Source organism: Pongo pygmaeus, chromosome 14 (genome assembly GCF_028885625.2).
Source record: "Pongo pygmaeus isolate AG05252 chromosome 14, NHGRI_mPonPyg2-v2.0_pri, whole genome shotgun sequence".
In the NCBI taxonomy this organism is placed as follows: Eukaryota; Metazoa; Chordata; class Mammalia; order Primates; family Hominidae; genus Pongo; species Pongo pygmaeus.
This window is the reverse complement of record NC_072387.2, coordinates 57,997,458-58,016,111: the sequence shown is the minus strand read 5'-3', so window position 1 is coordinate 58,016,111 and position 18,654 is coordinate 57,997,458. Positions and strand designations below refer to the sequence as shown.

At 36.4% G+C, this 18,654-nt stretch overlaps 1 protein-coding gene across 11 annotated transcripts in view; it reads right to left on the bottom strand.

Moving 5' to 3' along the window:
* The window catches only part of SETDB2 (SET domain bifurcated histone lysine methyltransferase 2), a 52,988-nt gene that overhangs the window by 28,352 nt on the left and 5,982 nt on the right, over positions 1-18,654 (bottom strand). For 6 of the 11 annotated variants that reach the window (XM_054445823.2, XM_054445819.2, XM_054445820.2 and 3 more), the window contains exons 2-5: positions 16,873-17,230; positions 8,583-8,708; positions 7,655-7,720; positions 870-966 (exon numbers count right to left, since the gene is read on the bottom strand). In XM_054445823.2, the coding sequence (XP_054301798.2) occupies positions 870-966; positions 7,655-7,720; positions 8,583-8,708; positions 16,873-16,888 (305 nt within the window). In that variant the 5' untranslated portion in view covers positions 16,889-17,230. Of the gene's footprint in view, positions 1-869; positions 967-4,763; positions 4,800-7,654; positions 7,721-8,582; positions 8,709-16,872; positions 17,231-18,654 lie in introns of all 11 variants that reach the window. The other 5 variants (XR_010123576.1, XM_054445817.2, XM_054445822.2 and 2 more) reach the window with 2 other exon arrangements.

The following is an 18,654-nucleotide window of genomic DNA, read 5'->3' as shown; positions in this document are numbered from 1 at the left end:
CACTGAAATGGCCAGTTAAGGAGCTAAAGTGTGAACTTAGCTTTCTCTGAGAGGATTTTAAAGTAATTTTATGGGCCTTTTGAGACTCACTCAAACTGCAATGACATCTCTAATATTTGTCAATCCAAATTATATGAAAATCAAAAAAAATCAAAAAAAAATTATATATTTAGTTTTTTTTAGTCAATTTAATATTGAGCTGAAAGAACAAATGAAATTAGGGTAATAAAGAAGTTTCTTTCTAAAGATACTTTTTTGTTTTTTGAAACTATGTTCTCTACTCTAGAGAACTTTCAGAAACTTCCCTGTAATTAGTACTTGAAGGGTTAGGCCCAGGTATTACCTACTAAAAATAAAGACTACGTGTCAGAGTATCAGATTCACTCTTCCGCAATTCTCCTTTATGCCAAAGAATCTTTATGGAAAGTAATGATAAAATGAGAAAGGGAAGGTCAGAAAAATTTAGTCTATTCCCATAAACTTTTAGACACTACTTAAGAGCTGTTATGCATTTTGAAAACTCAAAGGAACTGAAAGGAACACTTTGACACTTTTAAATTCTCCAGATAATCTAAGCAGTAAAACAAAAAACAAAAACCCACTACTTGGTAGATTTCAGCGTATTAATAAAATACACAAAGACATCTTAAGCTAAACTTTATAAAAAGACTTGATTAACTAGGAATATTCAATAACCTATTCAGAGACTCATGAAATTCTATCCTACATAAAATACTAAAATATACAACTTTTAAAGCTTTGATGGGAAAGTTTTTTTTGTATATTTCATCTATTCTAATGTCAAGTGATTTATAAAGAAGAAATCTGTAGGAGCAAAAGCATTAATAACAAAGAATTTATATACATACAGAAATGTACAGTCTTCTGGAAAGGAGTTTTCAGATGATGTAGAGGGAAATGCATTGGATTTGTTTTCCTGTTCCTTCTGAGTCACAGGCATATGATCTACACAAAAAAATAATGTGAGCAACAAATATACCAAGTTAAAAACCATTTGCTATAAGTACCCAAGTAATATGTTCATTGACTAGAGTCTGCCCATATGAATCCCTAAAATTTGCAAACATAGTAAGGTTTCAAGATTGAGGCAAAAGATTAAGTGACAATATTTTCAAAAATATTAATAAACTAGGATAAAATACTGAGGACAGAAAAGATTTCTACTGTAGAAACTCTAGTTTGGCCTGAACTTGATTTGAAGCTTAACCAATCTTTAAGGTGGACATTGAGTATCCCTACTTCTGCATGTATTTTATAGAGAAATCACATAATTCTTAAAGGCTCTATAAAAGTCAGAAAATGAAAAATTTATGTACCTTTTGTTTTCCTATTGCTCTACAACTATTTTAGGGAGGGGATGAAGTATCTGGATATCTCTTTTGATCTAGTTGTTCACATTTTTTTTTTTTGAGACAGAGTCTCATTTACTCTGTCGCCCAGGGTGGAGTGCAGTGGTATGATCTTGGCTCACTGCAACCTATACCTCCTAGGTTCAAACAATTCTCCTGCCTCAGCCTCTCCAGTAGTTGGGATTACAGGCATGCAAAACCACGCCGGGCTAATTTTTGTATTTTTAGTAGAGACAGGGTTTTATGTTGGCCAGGCTGATCTCGAACTCCTGATCTCAAGTGATCCACGCACCTGGGCCTCCCAAAGGGCTGGGATTACAGGCATGAGCCACCACGCCTGGCCCAGTATATTTATTTTCTAATAAAAAAATTATAACTTACTTTCCCCCTCAAAAGAAGTTTAATAAAAGGATATTGTATTTCAAGGTTGCTCCTTGGCTAACTGAAAAACAAGTATCTGTCTTTAATTTTCCAAGTAAAGAAAGGTTTAAAATCTGATAGCTGAGCCAAGCACAAGGTTCATCCCTGTAATCCCATCACTTTGGAAGGATAAAATGGGAGGATTACTTGAGGCCAGGAGTTAAAGCCCCCTGAGCAACAGAACAAGGCCCTGTCTCTACGACAGAAAAAAAAAAAAAAAGTTAGCCAGGCGTGGTGGCGCATGCCTGTAGTTCTAGCTATTTGGGAACTGAGGTGGGAGCACTGCTTAAGCCCAGGAACCGTAGGCGGCAGTGAGCTATACTTGCACCACTGCACTCCAGCCTGAGCGACAGACGAAGACTCTCTCTCTAAAATAAATGAATAAATAAAAGTCTGATGGTTGAAGAGAGCTATGTAAAAAGAAAATAAAAATTTAGGACCTTCCAAATTTATTATGCCAAAGGGAAAAGTTAAGCCCTGAAAGAGGACTCATGTAACATGATTGTTTTTTCTTTGGTGCATGACCATTGCTTTCTGACTTCTGTGTTGAGATGTTACACATTAACTAGACTATTTTTTTTTTTTTTAAAAGACACAAGGTCTTGCTCTGTCACCCAGGCTGGAGTACATTGATGTGATCATAAGCTCACTGTGACCTTGAACTCCTAGGCTCAAGCTACCCTTCCACTTCAGCCTCCAGAGTAGCTAGAACTACAGGTGTGCAACTCCACACCTGACTGATTTTTAAAATTGTTTTGTAGAGGTAGAATCTGACTATGTTGCCCGGCTGGTCTTGAACTCCTGGACTCAAGTGATCCTGCCACCTCAGCCTTCCAAGGTTCTGGGATAATAGGCCTGAGACACCACGCCCAGTCAAGACTCCCTGTTCTTTATTCAAACCTAGTCTAAATGATATGGAGAAAGAGACCCTTGTGACTGTTAACTGTTTACAACAGAATGTTGGACAACCCACTTAGAGTGTAATCAACAGTAGCCAATCAAATATCTGTATGTTACCCTTTGTACAAAAATGCTGTAATCCTGTTCAACACCTCTGTTTTGCCTATATAAATAATCCTCATTTCTCCCACACCAGAAGCACTTATCACCATTCTTTGGTGTAGCACTGGTCCACAGATGGCTACCCTTACGCTTTGCACCTGAATAAACTCTCTTTAAATTAGATTCTGGACGGGGCGCAGTGGCTCACACCTGTAATCCCAGCACTTTGGGAGGTCAAGGTGGGTGGATCACCTGAGGTTAGGAGTTCAAGACCATCCTGGCCAACATGGTGAAACCCTGTCTCCACTAAAAACACAAAAATTAGCCAGGTGTGGTGGCAGGTGCCTATAATCCCAGCTACTCGAGGGGCTGAGGCAGGAGAATCGCTTGAACCCGGGAGGAGGAGGTTGCAGTGAGCAAAGATCGTGCCATTGCACTCCAGACTGGGGGACAAGAGTGAGACTTCGTCTCAAAAAAAAAAAAAATTAGATTCTGACCCTTTTGATTATTTTCGGTTCATAGCTATAACTGATTAGAAATTAATTTTACAAATAAGAGTTTCTGACTTTTCCTCCAGCTAATTTATTTGCATGAGTTATATAAATCTATATTAACAAATATGAACAAAACAAATGTATATAAGCATAGTTGGAAATAGGATTTACTCAAAAACATGGAGATTTAACATTAGTCATTAGAAAAAAGAGGAAAGGGAAATAATTTCTCTCAAGAAAACACTATCCAATCCTTCATATGGAGACAGAGCAAATACTGCGAGTTACACAACATCAAGAAAAATAAACATAATTAGCAGTTTGATGACAGCCTGGGGAGTCTAGGTTGGATCCAGGACAGCTTGTTTTGACCTCAACACAAAGTTCTTCTGTTTCTCTCATTCCCAACCTTCTTTTTAAAATAAATGCTAGCATGAAACTTTTTTTTTTTTTTTTTAAGACAGGGTCTCACTCTCTTGCCTAGGCTGGAAGGTTGGAGTACAGTAGTGTGTTCCCAGCTCACTGCAGACTTGATTTCCTGGGCTCGAGCGATCCTCCCACTGCAGCCTCTTGAGTACCTGGGACCACAGGCACACACCACCACAGCCAGCTAATTTTTTTTTTTTATTATTATCTGTAGAGATGAGGTCTCATTGTGTTGCCCAGGTTGGTCTCAAACTCCTGGGCTCAAGTGATCCTCCCACCTCAGCCTCCTAAAGTGCTTGGATTATAGGCCTGAGCCACTGCATCCAGCCCACATGAAACTTTATTACCAAAGGTTTTCAATCCTTACATTTACCAACAATGTCAATTACATACCTCTCCCCAACTGTTTACTTAAAAACACTTCACCACTAGCAAATAAATATACTCTTATCTTGATGCATTTGTTACATTTCAGATGGACAAACTACAAAAAATATGAAATTATAATATTCGGCATTTCTATTGATAAAATTATTTCCTTAAAAGACCCCAAACAAAAACCAACTTACTTTTTATGGAAAAAAAGGTTCTTCAGAAAGAAAAGAAATGTTTAGAATTAGTTGTTACCATTTTTCTTGGTAACAAGTGAGGTTAAAAGCCTCTCTCTTGCAAAACTAAATATAATCCCTTAAGGATTGTCCAGATGAGATATAGTAGCATAAAGATGATTTTGAATTGAAGACATCTGAGAATGAACAAATACAGGAAGAAGCTTTCTCTGGAGTTCCCTTATCTGTCTAAAAATAGAACCTCCCAAAAAGAAACTCAATTGTCATAAATCCCCTCCCAGAAGTTTCATCAACCAGGAATGATTTCATCTTATCAGGGAGAGCAGAGGAAGTCAGTACTATACTCAGACAGACACTGTTACAAATCTTCCACTTATTCTCATAGGACCCATTTATCTTTGAAGTCATGTGTTCTTCCAGAAGTGCCCCTCTGCTCCTCCCTTTCACCTATTAGGGTGGTATAATGTGCTCTCAAATCTCACCACTGCTTTGGGCATTCACTTCTTTCTGTGATGCTCCTGTGAGGCAGGAAATTAAAGAAAGAAAAATAAAATTAAAAAGAAAGAGAAATAAGCTTTCCTGTATTAGGATGACTTATCCCAGAGGCAGCAACAGGCACAGCCCAGACCCAGAAAAAGTCTTGTTAATACTATCTAAGAAGCCAGGACACAAAGGAATGTGCTCTGGGACTCTCCCAGCACTCCCTCAACATAGGGAGGAGAAAACCAAATTTTCCTTTCTCTTATGGTATGAGTATACAGATTCCTGTTCTCTGTAACTAGTAACTTCAAGTATTCTGTTTTATCTAAGCAGTGGTGGAGTGAAGATCATGAGCCATCTGAGCAGGCCTGAATTATGGCCACGTGGGCACCACAGTGAAGGTCATGGAATAAGCTGTGCTAGGCACTAGAGAAAAACCTAGATAACAGACATCTGGGCTGCATAGCAAACATGTGTAATGCTGAGTTATGAACCTGTCAGAATTTGATTAACTGTCTTTGTTCTGCCTCTGTACCCTTACTTTCACGCCACTATGCTTCATGCCACTGTAAGCTTGTTTCAGGCTAGCCCATCCCCTTTTGTATAAAAGTCAAGTGCTGTCTTTGTTCTGGGCCCAGTTTTTGGATGTTAAGTCTGCTGGGTATGAGTGCACTCAATAAAGATCCTCCTGTATTCACCCCAAGGTCTCTCTGGTCCTCCTAATTCCCGCAACACTTGTGCATATAAAATTAAAAGTTGGCCAGGCACGGTGGCTCACGCCTGTAATCCCAGCACTTTGGGAGGCCGAGGCAGGCAGTTTGCTTGAGCTCAGGAGTTCGTGACCAGTCTGGGCAACATGGTGAAACCCTGTCTCTACTAAAATACAAAAAAAAAATCACCAGGTGTGGCAGCATGCGCCTGTAGTCCCAGCTACTCGGGAGGCTGGGGCAGGAGAATTGCTTAAACCTGGGAGGGGGAGGTTGCAGTGAGCCGAGATACCACCACTGTACTCCAGCCTGGGTGAGAGAGCAAGATTTCATCTCAAAAAAAAAGAAAAAAAAAATTAACATGTTTGTTTATGTCTCTTCTCCTGTTAACCTGTCTTCTATCTTTTGTTACAGCCCTCATCCCCCAGCCACTGAGATAAAATTTTTCCTCCCCTACAATTCCGAGTGTTACTGAAGGATACTGTGAAAGGAAGACTGTTTAAGAAACTACTCTTTCAAAGCTATACTGTAGCACTGAAATTGAGGATACTTTGAATACCAAATGGTTTACTTAAAATAGACTGGTGATGCTACACTATATTTTCAGAGATTTAAAAGCCTTAAGGCTCCAAATTATAAAAGACAAAAGTTATTAAAATTTATCGACAACATCTAACAGCATTAATACAAACCTAATAAATATTGTACTTCCTTAAAACTTCAGCAAACATGTGATAGACTAAGATTTATGGAATGGTGATTGATCCTGTTAAAATAACTTCTCAGTTTTTCTTTTTACAGTCTTACTACATGTAACATCATAAGAAATACAAATTTGGTTTCTGCCCTGGCTCCTGACCTAATTCCTTAAACCCTTCTAATTTCAAGTAACAGGTATGAGAGGAGCATCTTCTGTTATAATATTTGTTTTAATCCCCAGTTCCTGACATAAGAACTTCTGAGACCCTTGGAATCTCCAGTAGTGATAAGAGTGTCTTTTGTATGCAAATGAGATGACTGTTGAGAGGTGAGCTATCCCTAGATAGCTTCAGAATGGGGGCTGGTTGTCAGAAAGACCAAGGCACTTCTGACAAAGGCATGGTTAATGAGTCGGCACTTTCATCCCTACCTTTTCCACCCCCATATCCAGGGAAGAGAAAGAGGCAGATTAAGCAAATCACCAACGGGCTAATGACTGAATCATGCCTATGTAATGAGACCTCCACAAAACCCCTGAACAACAGGGTTCAGAGAGCTTTCAGACTGGTGAATGCATCTACATAATGGGAGGGTGGTATACCCCAAAACTCCACAGGGACAGAAGCTCCTGTTCTCAGGCCCTTCCCAACTTTGCCCTTTGTACCTCTTCATCTGGCTATTCATTTGTATCCTTTATAATAAACTGGTAATAGTAAATACTTCTGTGAGTTCTATAAGCCATTATAGCAAATCATGGAATCTGAGGAGGGGGTTGTGGGAACCTCTAATTTGTAGCGAAGTCAGTCAGAAGTACAGGAGGCCCAGGGATTGTGACCAGTGTCTGAAGTGGGAGCAAGTTGGTGGGAATGAGCCCTTAATCTGTGGGATCTGTGCTAACTCTGGGTAGTAGTGTCAGAACTGAATTAAATTTTAGAATACAACATCCATTGGTGTCCACAGAATACTGGAGAATTGCATGGCATGGAAAACCCACATTTGGTGTCAGAAGTTTTGTGAGAAGAGAAACAGTTTTTCTTTAGTACATTATCTTTGATCCTTCTAAGCTAATTTAGAGCTTGGAAGACTGATGGTCTAAAAGCAATCTAGAAATAAAAGATTTACCCACCAACTTATCTATATAAGAATATATCTTTCAAGGATTGTTCTTCACAGAAAGCGGATATATAGTGTTTTAAAGTTAGAATTCTATTTGCCCTCTTTATATAAGAAAGTCTTTTTTTCCCCCAAAGACGACACACATTTGTTAATTCTTTTCCTAGGCTGCTTAGTTGGATGTGCATTTACTATCTCTAGATGGGTAGGACTTTTCATTTAACAGAGGAAACTGTGATTTATGTAACTTAGAAATGTGGATGTTAGATTTTATTTTAAATTATCTTTAATTAACCCAACATATTAAAGCTATCCTGCTTCATGGCAAGAAAATATCAGAGAATACTCTACATTGGCAATAGAGATGTACATACCCTTTATTGATGTTGAACTGTTAATTATAGTTGCTTCATTCACTAGAATCATTGCTTGGATGTATTCTGTTAAAGACCGAAAAACAGCATCACCATTACCTTTATTCATGGTGCCAGCTACTGTGCTAAACAATTCACATATTTTATCTCATTTAATCTTCACTATTCCTCTGAGAGGTTAATAGGACTATCTGCATTAGAGACAAAAGAAACTGAGGCTCAGAGGTTAAGCTATTTATTCCAGGACATTCAGCTAGGAAGTAGTACAACTGGATTAGAATCTAGATTTATCTGACTCATGAAAGATTGAGAAGGAACATTAAAATGAAAAACAGTGCCAATTTTTTTTGATAAACACATAATAATAATGTCATAAGAACACCCAGAAAGTATTAAAAATAATCTGGAGAAAAATTTGCTTCAAAACCATATGTCCTGATGGATTGAAGGAGGATTCCATCTTAAAGTCTTACGTTCTACAACCAACCAGGGTTGACAACAAACAAATAGAAAAAATAAAAACTTGGATGACTGAACTAACTGCCTATGTAGAACACAAATTTGCTTTCAGAAGACTGGTAGAGTAAGTTCTGTTTAAAGCAAGCAAAATAAAGTTATATGTACTTTTACACATACATATGAAAAAACTAGTCTCTGAATGTGGAATAATTTTTCCTTGTTATATTTTTCTATAAGTGCCAAATGTTATATAATGAGCAGATGTTACTTTTGCAACATTCCCCTAAAAAAAAAAAGATAAATGAGGGAAAAAAGTAACTTGAGATAAAAAGAAATTCAGTAGGTATTATTCAAAAGTAATTATATCCTTCTACTTTTACAAACAGCAATATTGGAAATAGAATGATACTGTACTGCCAGAGAGAAATATTTAGTATTAAACATATTCAAAGTTTTTATTGCTTCATACCTTTATTGGTGGCAGACCCATCTTTGATCTTTTGTTTCAGTGACTGCAGCACATTTTGCACTTGTTCAAAAATGAAGTCCACTTTTCCATCATCTTCTAGCTCCATCCAGAAAGTTTTTGCATCGCCTAAAATAAAAATAAGTGACTAGCCTAAGAGCTAATAGAAAAATACTATAATTTATCTAAGAATATGTTATAGAACAATCTACTTGGTTTCTAAATAAGATCAAGACTCATCTGGTCTGTCATTTTCCTTGAGGAAAATATTTTAGTAATGTTTCCTTACAAAGAGCTAGAAACAATATGATCTAGGCATCTCACCCATTTCTGTTAATTTTTAAAATATATATTGAAAACTTTAGTGACACTTTCTTGACTAGAAAACAGAAGGAAGACTTCACTGGAGAGTGGTTGTGGGGTATATGTATAGATTATACATGCACTTTAAAAAGTCTTAGGGGTATAATCTCCAGAGTGTGGTTTCAGAAAGAGACAACTCAATGGCTGCTGAAATAACTAAATGTCCAACAATACTGCTTTTTAAAAAAGTCTTCTATATGTTCAGCTGCATGAAGCAAATTAATGTTTAAAGTTGTACAGAGAAAGTTACATAAATGAGCCAACATTTCTGATGCCCAGTAAGCTAATACTTCAAAATTTTCCTAAATAAACAATCCTTTCAAAATTGAAAATATAAGAAAAACAATTATAAGTTGTCAAAAGCTAAATCTCACCTCGTGTTTAAAAGTAACAAAAATACCTAAAATGCTAAGCATAATTCATTTATACAATGTTACAATGTATAAAATTACTTAAAATTAACTAATAGGGCCTTTAAGCAAAGGAAAGACATAGTAATAATTGCATTTTAGAAAGGTCACTGGAGTAGGCACAGGGAGGATTAATGAGTAGACAGTCCAGATGGCTTACAAAAAGTACATTTTCTCTAACACAAATTAAACCCAGAACCTCCAAGTTTGGCAAAGGGAGAATCTGCATAAGGGGCTTAGGTATCAAAGTCTCAATTCCTGCTGGGAAAGTCACCTTTCCCAAAGGGGACTTCTGGCTAATTAGTGCTGTTGCCAACATAGTGGCCTCTGGAGGGGTGTTGTTTTCCTACTAATACTCTGGCCTGATGTATACTATGTAAGACTAAGCTTACTTTTAATTCCCCATAGCACAGCTCAAACAAGATTTCAAGATTTTAAACAAAGCAATGTGAGAGGACAAAATGGATGAGAACTGGTGCTTAAAAGGCAGTAGGGGCATGACATCGAAGGCCCTATGTGCCATGCTAAGTAACTTTTATATGGAAAGCTACCCAAGAGGTATAAGGATCTTATGATGTGATTAGTTATGTTTTCCAGAAAGATCACTCAGGTAGCAGTGGGAGGAGTCATGAATGATCTCCACTTTTTTGCCTCAGGCAATCATATGGACAATAATGCTATTCATTAAGGTATGAATAAAGGTAGAGGGACAGGTGGCAAATTCAAGTAGTAAGAGGCTCTCCGAACAAACTGGATGCATAGGCTCTAGAGTAAGATCTGGTTCAGAAATACAAATTGGAGTCATTAATGTACAAATACTTGCTGATGCCATAGAGTAGTTGTAATTCCATAGGGAGAACATACAGAATAAGAAGGGTCTTATGTTGAACATCAACAATACAAGGAAAAGGAACTACAGAGACTGAGGTGGAAGAGAAACCCAGGAGAGTAGTATCTCAGAAGCCAAGGAAAGAAGAAGAGTGGTGATTAACAACCTAGGCTTTGGAGTTCAAGTGTAGTTGGGTTTGGATACTAGTTCTGACCCATTTATTAACTGTGTGACCACATCTATAAAATGGAAATAACAAACTGGGCACAGTATCTCAGGCCTATAATCCCAGCACTTTAGGAGACCAAGACAGGAGAATCACTTGAGGCCAAGTTCAAGACCAGCCTGGGTAACATAGCAAGACCTCATCTCTACAAAAAAATCAGCCAGCCGAGGTGGTACATGCCTGTAGTCCAAGCTACTCAGGAGGCTGAGGCGAGAGGACTGCTTGAGCCCAGGAGTTCAAGGCTGCAGTGAACAAAAGGAATTCATCTTTCATTGTGGAATTTTAGAGAACAATCAGCTTAATGAGGAAAATATTTTGTGAAGCAGGGCTTTCTCAGGGTACCTAAAATCATTAGGTTTTTCACTGATAATCAACAAAAATCACTTTTAGGCAAAATTATTTTTCAAAGCACTTCATAGATTATTGTTAAGTTTCTCTTCACAGATATGAGTCAATACCCCTTACTAGGGATTTATCTTTATTAGAGGTGGACATTGAGATGTATTTTGAAGTATTTTCAAGTATTTTGGAAGTATTTAAAAATAGCTTTTGGTAACATTAAAGTATTCTGGAATCACATAAAATTCTGTCCTGGACTGAGGAAAAAAAAGCTGCGATGCTGAAAGACAACAATCAGGACTCAATGAATTTTTTGTTTTTTTTTTTTTTATCATTTAAAATTGTCTTAGAGGCTAGGTGTGGTGCCACCACACCTCATGGGAGGCTGAGGCAGGCAGATCACTTGAGGCCAGGAGTTTGAGACATGCCTGGCCAACACGGTGAAACCCCATCTCTACCAAAAACACAAAAAAGTTAGCTGGGCATGGTGGCACACGCCTGTGGTCCCAGCTACTCGGGAAGCTGAGGCATGAGAATTGCTTGAACCTAGGAGGCGGAGGTTACAGTGGGCTGAGATTGCACCACTGCACTCCAGCCTGGGTAACAGAGCGAGACTCTTTCAAAAAAAAAAAAAAAAAAAGTCTTAGAAATGTCAATACATGCTACTAAATTATTCTGGTAGGAAATACTTAAAATGAGTTATTAAAAAAAAAAGTCTTAGAAATGCCAAAACATGCTACTAAATTATTCTGGTAGGAAATACTTAAAATGAGTTATTTAAAAAGTAAACAGAGTAAATGCTCAATCTTGGAACTGATTAATAAAAAACAGAGCGAGACTCTTTAAAAAAAAAAAGTCTTAGAAATGCCAATACATGCTACTAAATTATTCTGGTAGGAAATACTTAAAATGAGTTATTTAAAAAGTAAACAGAGTAAATGCTCAATCTTGGAAATGATTTTGAAAAAAAAAAGGACACTGGTAACATAATTTAAAAACACAAAGCCAATCAAAGAAAACACTGAATCTGCTTCTACAATAAATGAATGTAACTAAGCAATTCATATTTATTTGTTCTGGGTTTTAAATAAATATGTTGTTCCTTATGACTTCCTTATTATCTCATATTGCTAGGTTTAATTCTCATTAAAATGGCACTTGTTCCTCATGTCTTCCTTCTTGATCATTTTTGTCTTCTTGCTGTGGAAGCCCTTAACCACAGTAATAAGAAAAGAGGTAACCAAACTTTCTGATAAATGAAACTAATAGATCCAGTTAACAACTTCTGGGCACAAGGAGACTAAATGAGTATCACAAGAAACATCTGGGAGACTTTGGTTTCGACTGTAGACATAGTTACTACAATACAAACAATTTCAGTTTCTTGCTCCTGATCTTCACTTCTTTGTGCATTGTATGCATGCTCAGCATTATAACCTAAAACTAAATATTTCGGTATATTTTACTAGAAGATATTTACAAGGAATACTGGAGCATGTACTTGAATTGAAGATCAATTCAGGATACTAATATTGCTGTTATTTGCCCCCAGAAATGAAGAATACCATCTGATAACTTTATTATCTGTTCAAACTCTCTTTCTTATTTAGCCAGACTATAACCATGCAAGACCATAACCATGAGGCAAGAAGTGTAGCAGCCTTGTAATGAAGGACGCCAAGTAAATGGTATAGTTATACTATGTCTACCAATCTCACTTTAGACAGTCTTTGTAAACAGACAATGCTCATGAATAATACTGATCTGAATTCATTTGCTAGCCAAGTATTTATGAAATACTTACCAAATACATTAATAATGACCTCAGTACACAGAAACATAGGTAGTAAGGGGCTTTAGGGTATTGGTCTAGAGGAACTCTAAGGTATCTTTGAACCTGTATTAGCAAAATGTGGTCTGTGGACCCCTAGGACTCCCCAAATCATTTCAGAGAATACACAAGGACAAACTATTTAAAAAATAATATTAGGACATCTGCTGTTTTTATTATATTGACAACTGATAGTACAAAGGCATTGGTGAGTAAAACTGCTAGTGTCTTAGCATGAATCAAGGTAGTGGCATCAAACTATCAGTAAGTGATAGTTCATTTACTAGTGTGATCTTCACCACCAATTTCATCTAAGTATACCTTTAATGAAACAACATAAGTTATTATAATCATTTGTACAGCCATTATAGTACAATGGCTGTCTCAAGGAAAAATACTAGTGGGATTGTTCAACTTGTAAACTAAACTATCTAGTTTTTTTTTTTTTTTTTTAAATGAAAACCATTTTTACTTAAAAGAACCACTGATAAAACTGTGGTTTTCCAGACTTGGGTGTTTGGCATATGAGCAAAGTGAGCCTATCACTTGAAGGACAAAACTAACAATATTTGTTGCTAATGACAAAATTCAAGCTACGGAATGAAAATGAATTTTGAAAACCTTGTATTTGCCATGGCAAACCTGAAAGTTTCTGAAGAGTTAACCACTTTTAAAATGAGGTCAGTAGCAATATTAACAAATGTGATTTTAAAATTATATGATTAAATGTGTCAACATTTGGAAGATCTGCATAATTCACTGAACCAATATTTTACAAGTGGTCAATACATGATGTAAAATCATACATGGTAAAAGATCTACTCAAAGTGCAAGATAGACCAATGGATTTTAATGTAACAGTGTAAAAATACTCAATGATATGTCAGACTCCACACTGCAACTAACCTTTAAGGAATGACTACCTGTTGAGTTTTGGAGTCAACAAAGAAAAATATCCACAATTAGATGAAAGGCTATTAAAATACTCTTCCTTCTTCAGCTTCTTGTCTGTGTGAAGCTTGTCTTTTATTCAGTTCAACCAAAGTAATATATCACAGAAGACTGAATGTAGAAGCAGATATAAGAATCTAATAAGCCAGTTATTAAAGATATTTCTAACAATGTAAGACAATGTTATCCTTCTCACTAATATTTTTGCTTTAGAAAATAGTTTATATTTTCAACATGTTGGATTATTTTCTTAAAAATAGGCCAATTAATATTTTTTGAAACTTCTTAGTTTCAATTTCTATTACAGTAAGTATCAACAGATGTTACCCACATGAACAAAAGCTCTTTGGAGTTTTAAATACTCTAAATAGTATAAAGTCATCCTGAGACCAAAAAAAAATTGAAAACCACTGGCTTAGATCACAGCCTGGTGAAATCAGTACTATGATCTGTACAACAATCCATACATTACAACTATGTTAAAGGCACCAAAGCTATTGTGTATGATACTATAATTATAGATGCATGACATTGTGCAGTTGTAAAAACCCACAGAATTTTAAAGAGTAAACAATGAACTTTAATGTACGCAAATTTAAAAAATCATTTAGGACGTCAGGGATCTCAGTAAGGAATGCAGACTATGAAGAAAATCTAACTGTATTACAAATGTATAAACAACTTCACCAAGGGCTGGGTGGAAAAGGTATTGACCTAAGCAACTTTGGAAATGAGTGGAGTCTGTAAAAATAAAGGCAAAAGTAACTGCACATACTTACTTACTGTACTCTAGTTGATAAAGTATTTTCCTACCTGGGGATGGGTTAAAATTCTATTTTTATTTATTTATTTATTTTGAGATAGTCTTGCTTTGTCACTCAGGCTGCAATACAGTGGCACGACCTCAGCTCACTGCAACATCTGCCTCCTGGGTTCAAGCAATTATCGTGCCTCAGCCTCTGGAATAGCTGGGATTATATATAGGTGTGTGCCACTTTGTATTACTATTATTTTTTTTTTTTAAGTAGAGACAGGATTTTGCCATGTTTACCAGGCTGGTCTAACTCCTGGCCTCGGCCTTTCAAAGTGCTGGGATTATAGGCATAAGCCACGGTGCCCAGTCAAGGGTTAACAATTCTGATACTGCTACATATATATACTGGAATTGAACGATTAAGTAAACGGATGGTGGGTGATGGGAACTAAGTTTTTTACTACTGGAGTGGGAGCATACAGGTAAGGTGAGGAGACTAAAATGATCCAGGTGGTAATAGATTAGAGTTGGAAACATCAGCGTAATTTCATGGTTAGCTTAAGGCAGATACAAACAGTTACATATAGAAATATTTATAGCCATGAGTTGTGTATATATAAGTTAGTATATATATACATACTTCCTTGCTCTGCCAGCTGAAAGGGCTTATAAACAAGGACACTCCAGTAACAACAAATACACCTATCATTCAGATCTTGGTTTCTAATACCATTTTCCAATAAAAATATTGACAGGTTATTCAAGAAATGGCTCACTCTAAGATGGGCAAGAAATATACAAGATGAATCTAGAGCAATCTTCGAGTGCCAAAAGGGAAGTGCTATAAAACAAAGACAAATAAAAAATACCTACACTGATGAGGGTATATCAAAGGGACACAAGAGCCAACTGAGCAGGACATAGTGGTTCACGCCTGTAATCCCAGAGCTTTGGGAGGTTGAGGCAGGTGGATCACTTGAGGTCAGGAGTTCGAGACCAGCCTGGCCAATATGGTGAAACCCCCATCTCTACTAAAAATACAAAAATTAGCTGGGCGTGGTGGCACACACCTGTAATCCCAGCTACTCAGGAGGCTGAGGCAAGAGAATTGCTCAAACCCAGGAGGCAGAGGTTGCAGTGAGCCAAGATTGCACTGCTGCACACGAACCTGGGCAACAGAGTGAGACGCCATCTTAAAAAAAAAAAAAAAAAGAGCCAACTGAAAGAGCTCCCAATAGCCAAACCCGGGACAATTTGAAAAACAAAATAAATAAAGTAGTACTGGCTTGTAACTCAAAGTATAAAATAAATCGCCATGAGTTCATGCTGATATAAATGATTAACTGAATAAATAAACGGGGAAGAAGAGATAGAGATAAATCTCCCCTGCAGAAATATTCCAAATATAATTAACATAAACATTCCACATTTAAGGAGGAGGAGCATAAATCCCCACTCCTTAACTGTGGGCTGCCTATAGTGATTTATTTCCGAAGAGTATAGCAGGGAACGGGAGAAAGAGAGTAACTTTACAGTGGAGAAATTTGATACCACTACCTACATTAGCCAGCTCAAGCTCCGTTGATCAAGTTCAATATCAACTCTGAGAAATCATGCTGACAGCATGTACCCTTGATATGATGTGATGAAAATGACATTTTACGTCTGAGATCACACTCCCCAAAACCCATCGCTCCAGTCAAATTATGGAAAAACATCAGACGATAATTCCAACAGAGGGGCATCTTACAAAATATTTGGATACAAAATCCCAAAAAAATAAAAAACAAGAAAAGTCTCAGAAACTATCACAGCTAGGAGGAGCCTAAGCAGACATGACAAGTAAATGTAATGTGGTATCCTGGATGGGATCTTAGAATGGAAAAAGACATCAGGTAAAAACTAACGTGAATACACTATGGACTTCAGTTAATAATAATGTACCAATATTGGTTCATTAATTGTAACAAATGTAGCATCCAAATGTAGAATGTTAATCATAGATAAAGCTGAGTACCAGGTTTACTGGAACTCTGCAATCCTCTCAATTTTTCTGTAACACTAAAAGTATTTTGGCCAGGTGCAATGGCTCACCTATTTTGGCCAGGTGCAAGTGCTGTAATCCTAGCACTTTGGGAGGCCAAGGTGGACAGATCATGAGGTCAGGAGTTTGAGACCAGCCTGACCAACATGGTGAAACCCCATCTCTACCAAAAATACAAAAAATTAGCTGGGCATGGTGGCACGTGCCTGTAATCCCAGCTACTCAGGAGGCTGAGGCAAGAGAATCACTTGATCCCAGGAGGCAGAGGTTGCAGTGAGCCAAAATTGTGCTACTGCACTACAGCCTGTGCGACAGAGGGAGACTCCATCACAAAAAAAAAAGAAAAAAGAAAAGATTTTCAAAAAGTCAATTTTTTCACAATTAATGATAAAAACAGTCAAAATTGGTGGCTATACGAGAATAAACCCTTAGTTCCCTCTAATTCAGAAAAGTTCCTCGCAATGCAAAACCTTGACAATTCCACATCAGCTTACATTGTCTATATACTTTTAAATATAAAGTGTAACAGTGTGTTCTTCAACCTACCATTTTTTTCTCCCATCTTTTGATGTCGCTTATAAATATAAAATGCTTCAAAATTAGGTTTATCAAATCACTTTGATTGCAGAATATCACTGGAATCCAACTGTGGTCTCTATAAAATTTGCAGTCCTCAGACAAAATACATCACTATACCATTCTAAACCTGGTATCCTTTGATACTTGAATTTTCAAATAGAAATTGTGGCTGAAGAAACTTTCAGAAATGAGTGACAGTCCAACCAAAAGACAAGTCCATGAATCTTCATCACGTGAATATTTGTAGTGGTATCAGATCATTAACATTATCTTTTTAAAAATAAAAACCAACTCCATCTTTTGGTCCACAAATGGATGAAACATTCTGTAAGGAAAACAATAAAGAATAGTGCAGATTTGTTAAGGACTATATATATATATGTATATATATAAGGAAATAATATATTGTTATAACAGCTTGATCTTCTAAAACAGCATGAACCATTACAAAAAACATATGTTATCTGGAAAAAATATGTAAAGTATCAAAATTAGAAATATTAGAGAAGGCCCACCCAATTCTATCACCCATATTTAATATATTTGTATTTACATTACTATCTCCATTTTATAAGTCTTTTATAAAACTTTTAAAAAGGGGATAATACTAACTACCTCACAGGTTGTTCTGAGAACAAGACTTAATTACATATAATGTGCCTGACATATGAAAGATTCAAGGAATACTACCAATTATTGTTATTTTTTCAGAATGTAGTTTTAAAACAAAAATTTGGATTATAGTATGTTTAATTTTTTATAATCTTTCATTAAAAACATTTCCCGCATTTTCCTCCATCACTAATATTTTTGTATAATACAACTGGCTGTACAACATACTTTGGTCAATAACCCATACCTTATAGTACATTAAATATTTTAATAATTAAATTTTAATAAAAATATTAATTAGTAATATAAACCTCTATATTTGATATTTAGATTGTTTTCCTTTATAGATTAATTTTTAGTATAATAAATAATGCTAAAATAAACATACTTTATACATATCTCTGGCAATTTCCCTAGGATAACATATCTGGAGGTAGAATAATAGGTCAAAAATAGATCAACAATTTTAATTCTCAAGATGTTAGTCAAGATACCGTAAATTCTTCTGCCACTTCCACACCAAACCATGGAAATGTTAGGAGATTTAAAATATATATATATAGCCATGCTGAAAACAAAAAGGGAACTCTCTAAGGGCCAAGTCTGTAAGGCCCTTCTGGGGAAAGGAAACAGATGGGAAGCTATAGAGATGATGGCAACCACAATCACAACAGCAAAACGATGGGCAGGAATCCTCTCAGAGGAGATTAATGTACAACTAAGAGTCCTCAAATATCTGAAGAAGGCTACAGTATAAAAGAGACTGAGCTAAAGAAGGAAATCTCATCCATGAAATAACATACAATTTTGAAAAAAGGCCAGTTAGCTATCTTGGATATAAAAACAGTTGTTGAAATAAACTCAATAGATGACTGAATGACAGAACAGACTCACATGAAGAGCCAGTTAGTAAGCTGGAAAACTGAGTTGAGTAATTCACCAAGAACACAGAGCAAGGAAACAAGAGGCGGCACAAAATTGAGAAAATGGAGAGGAGGCAATAATGACCAAGAATTTCTCAGAACTGGAAAACACATAAGCAAACTGAATCCACTGAGTACCAACCAGGATAAAATTCTTAATACACATCGCTAGACAAACTGTGACTAACTTCAGAATATCAAAAACACAAAGTCT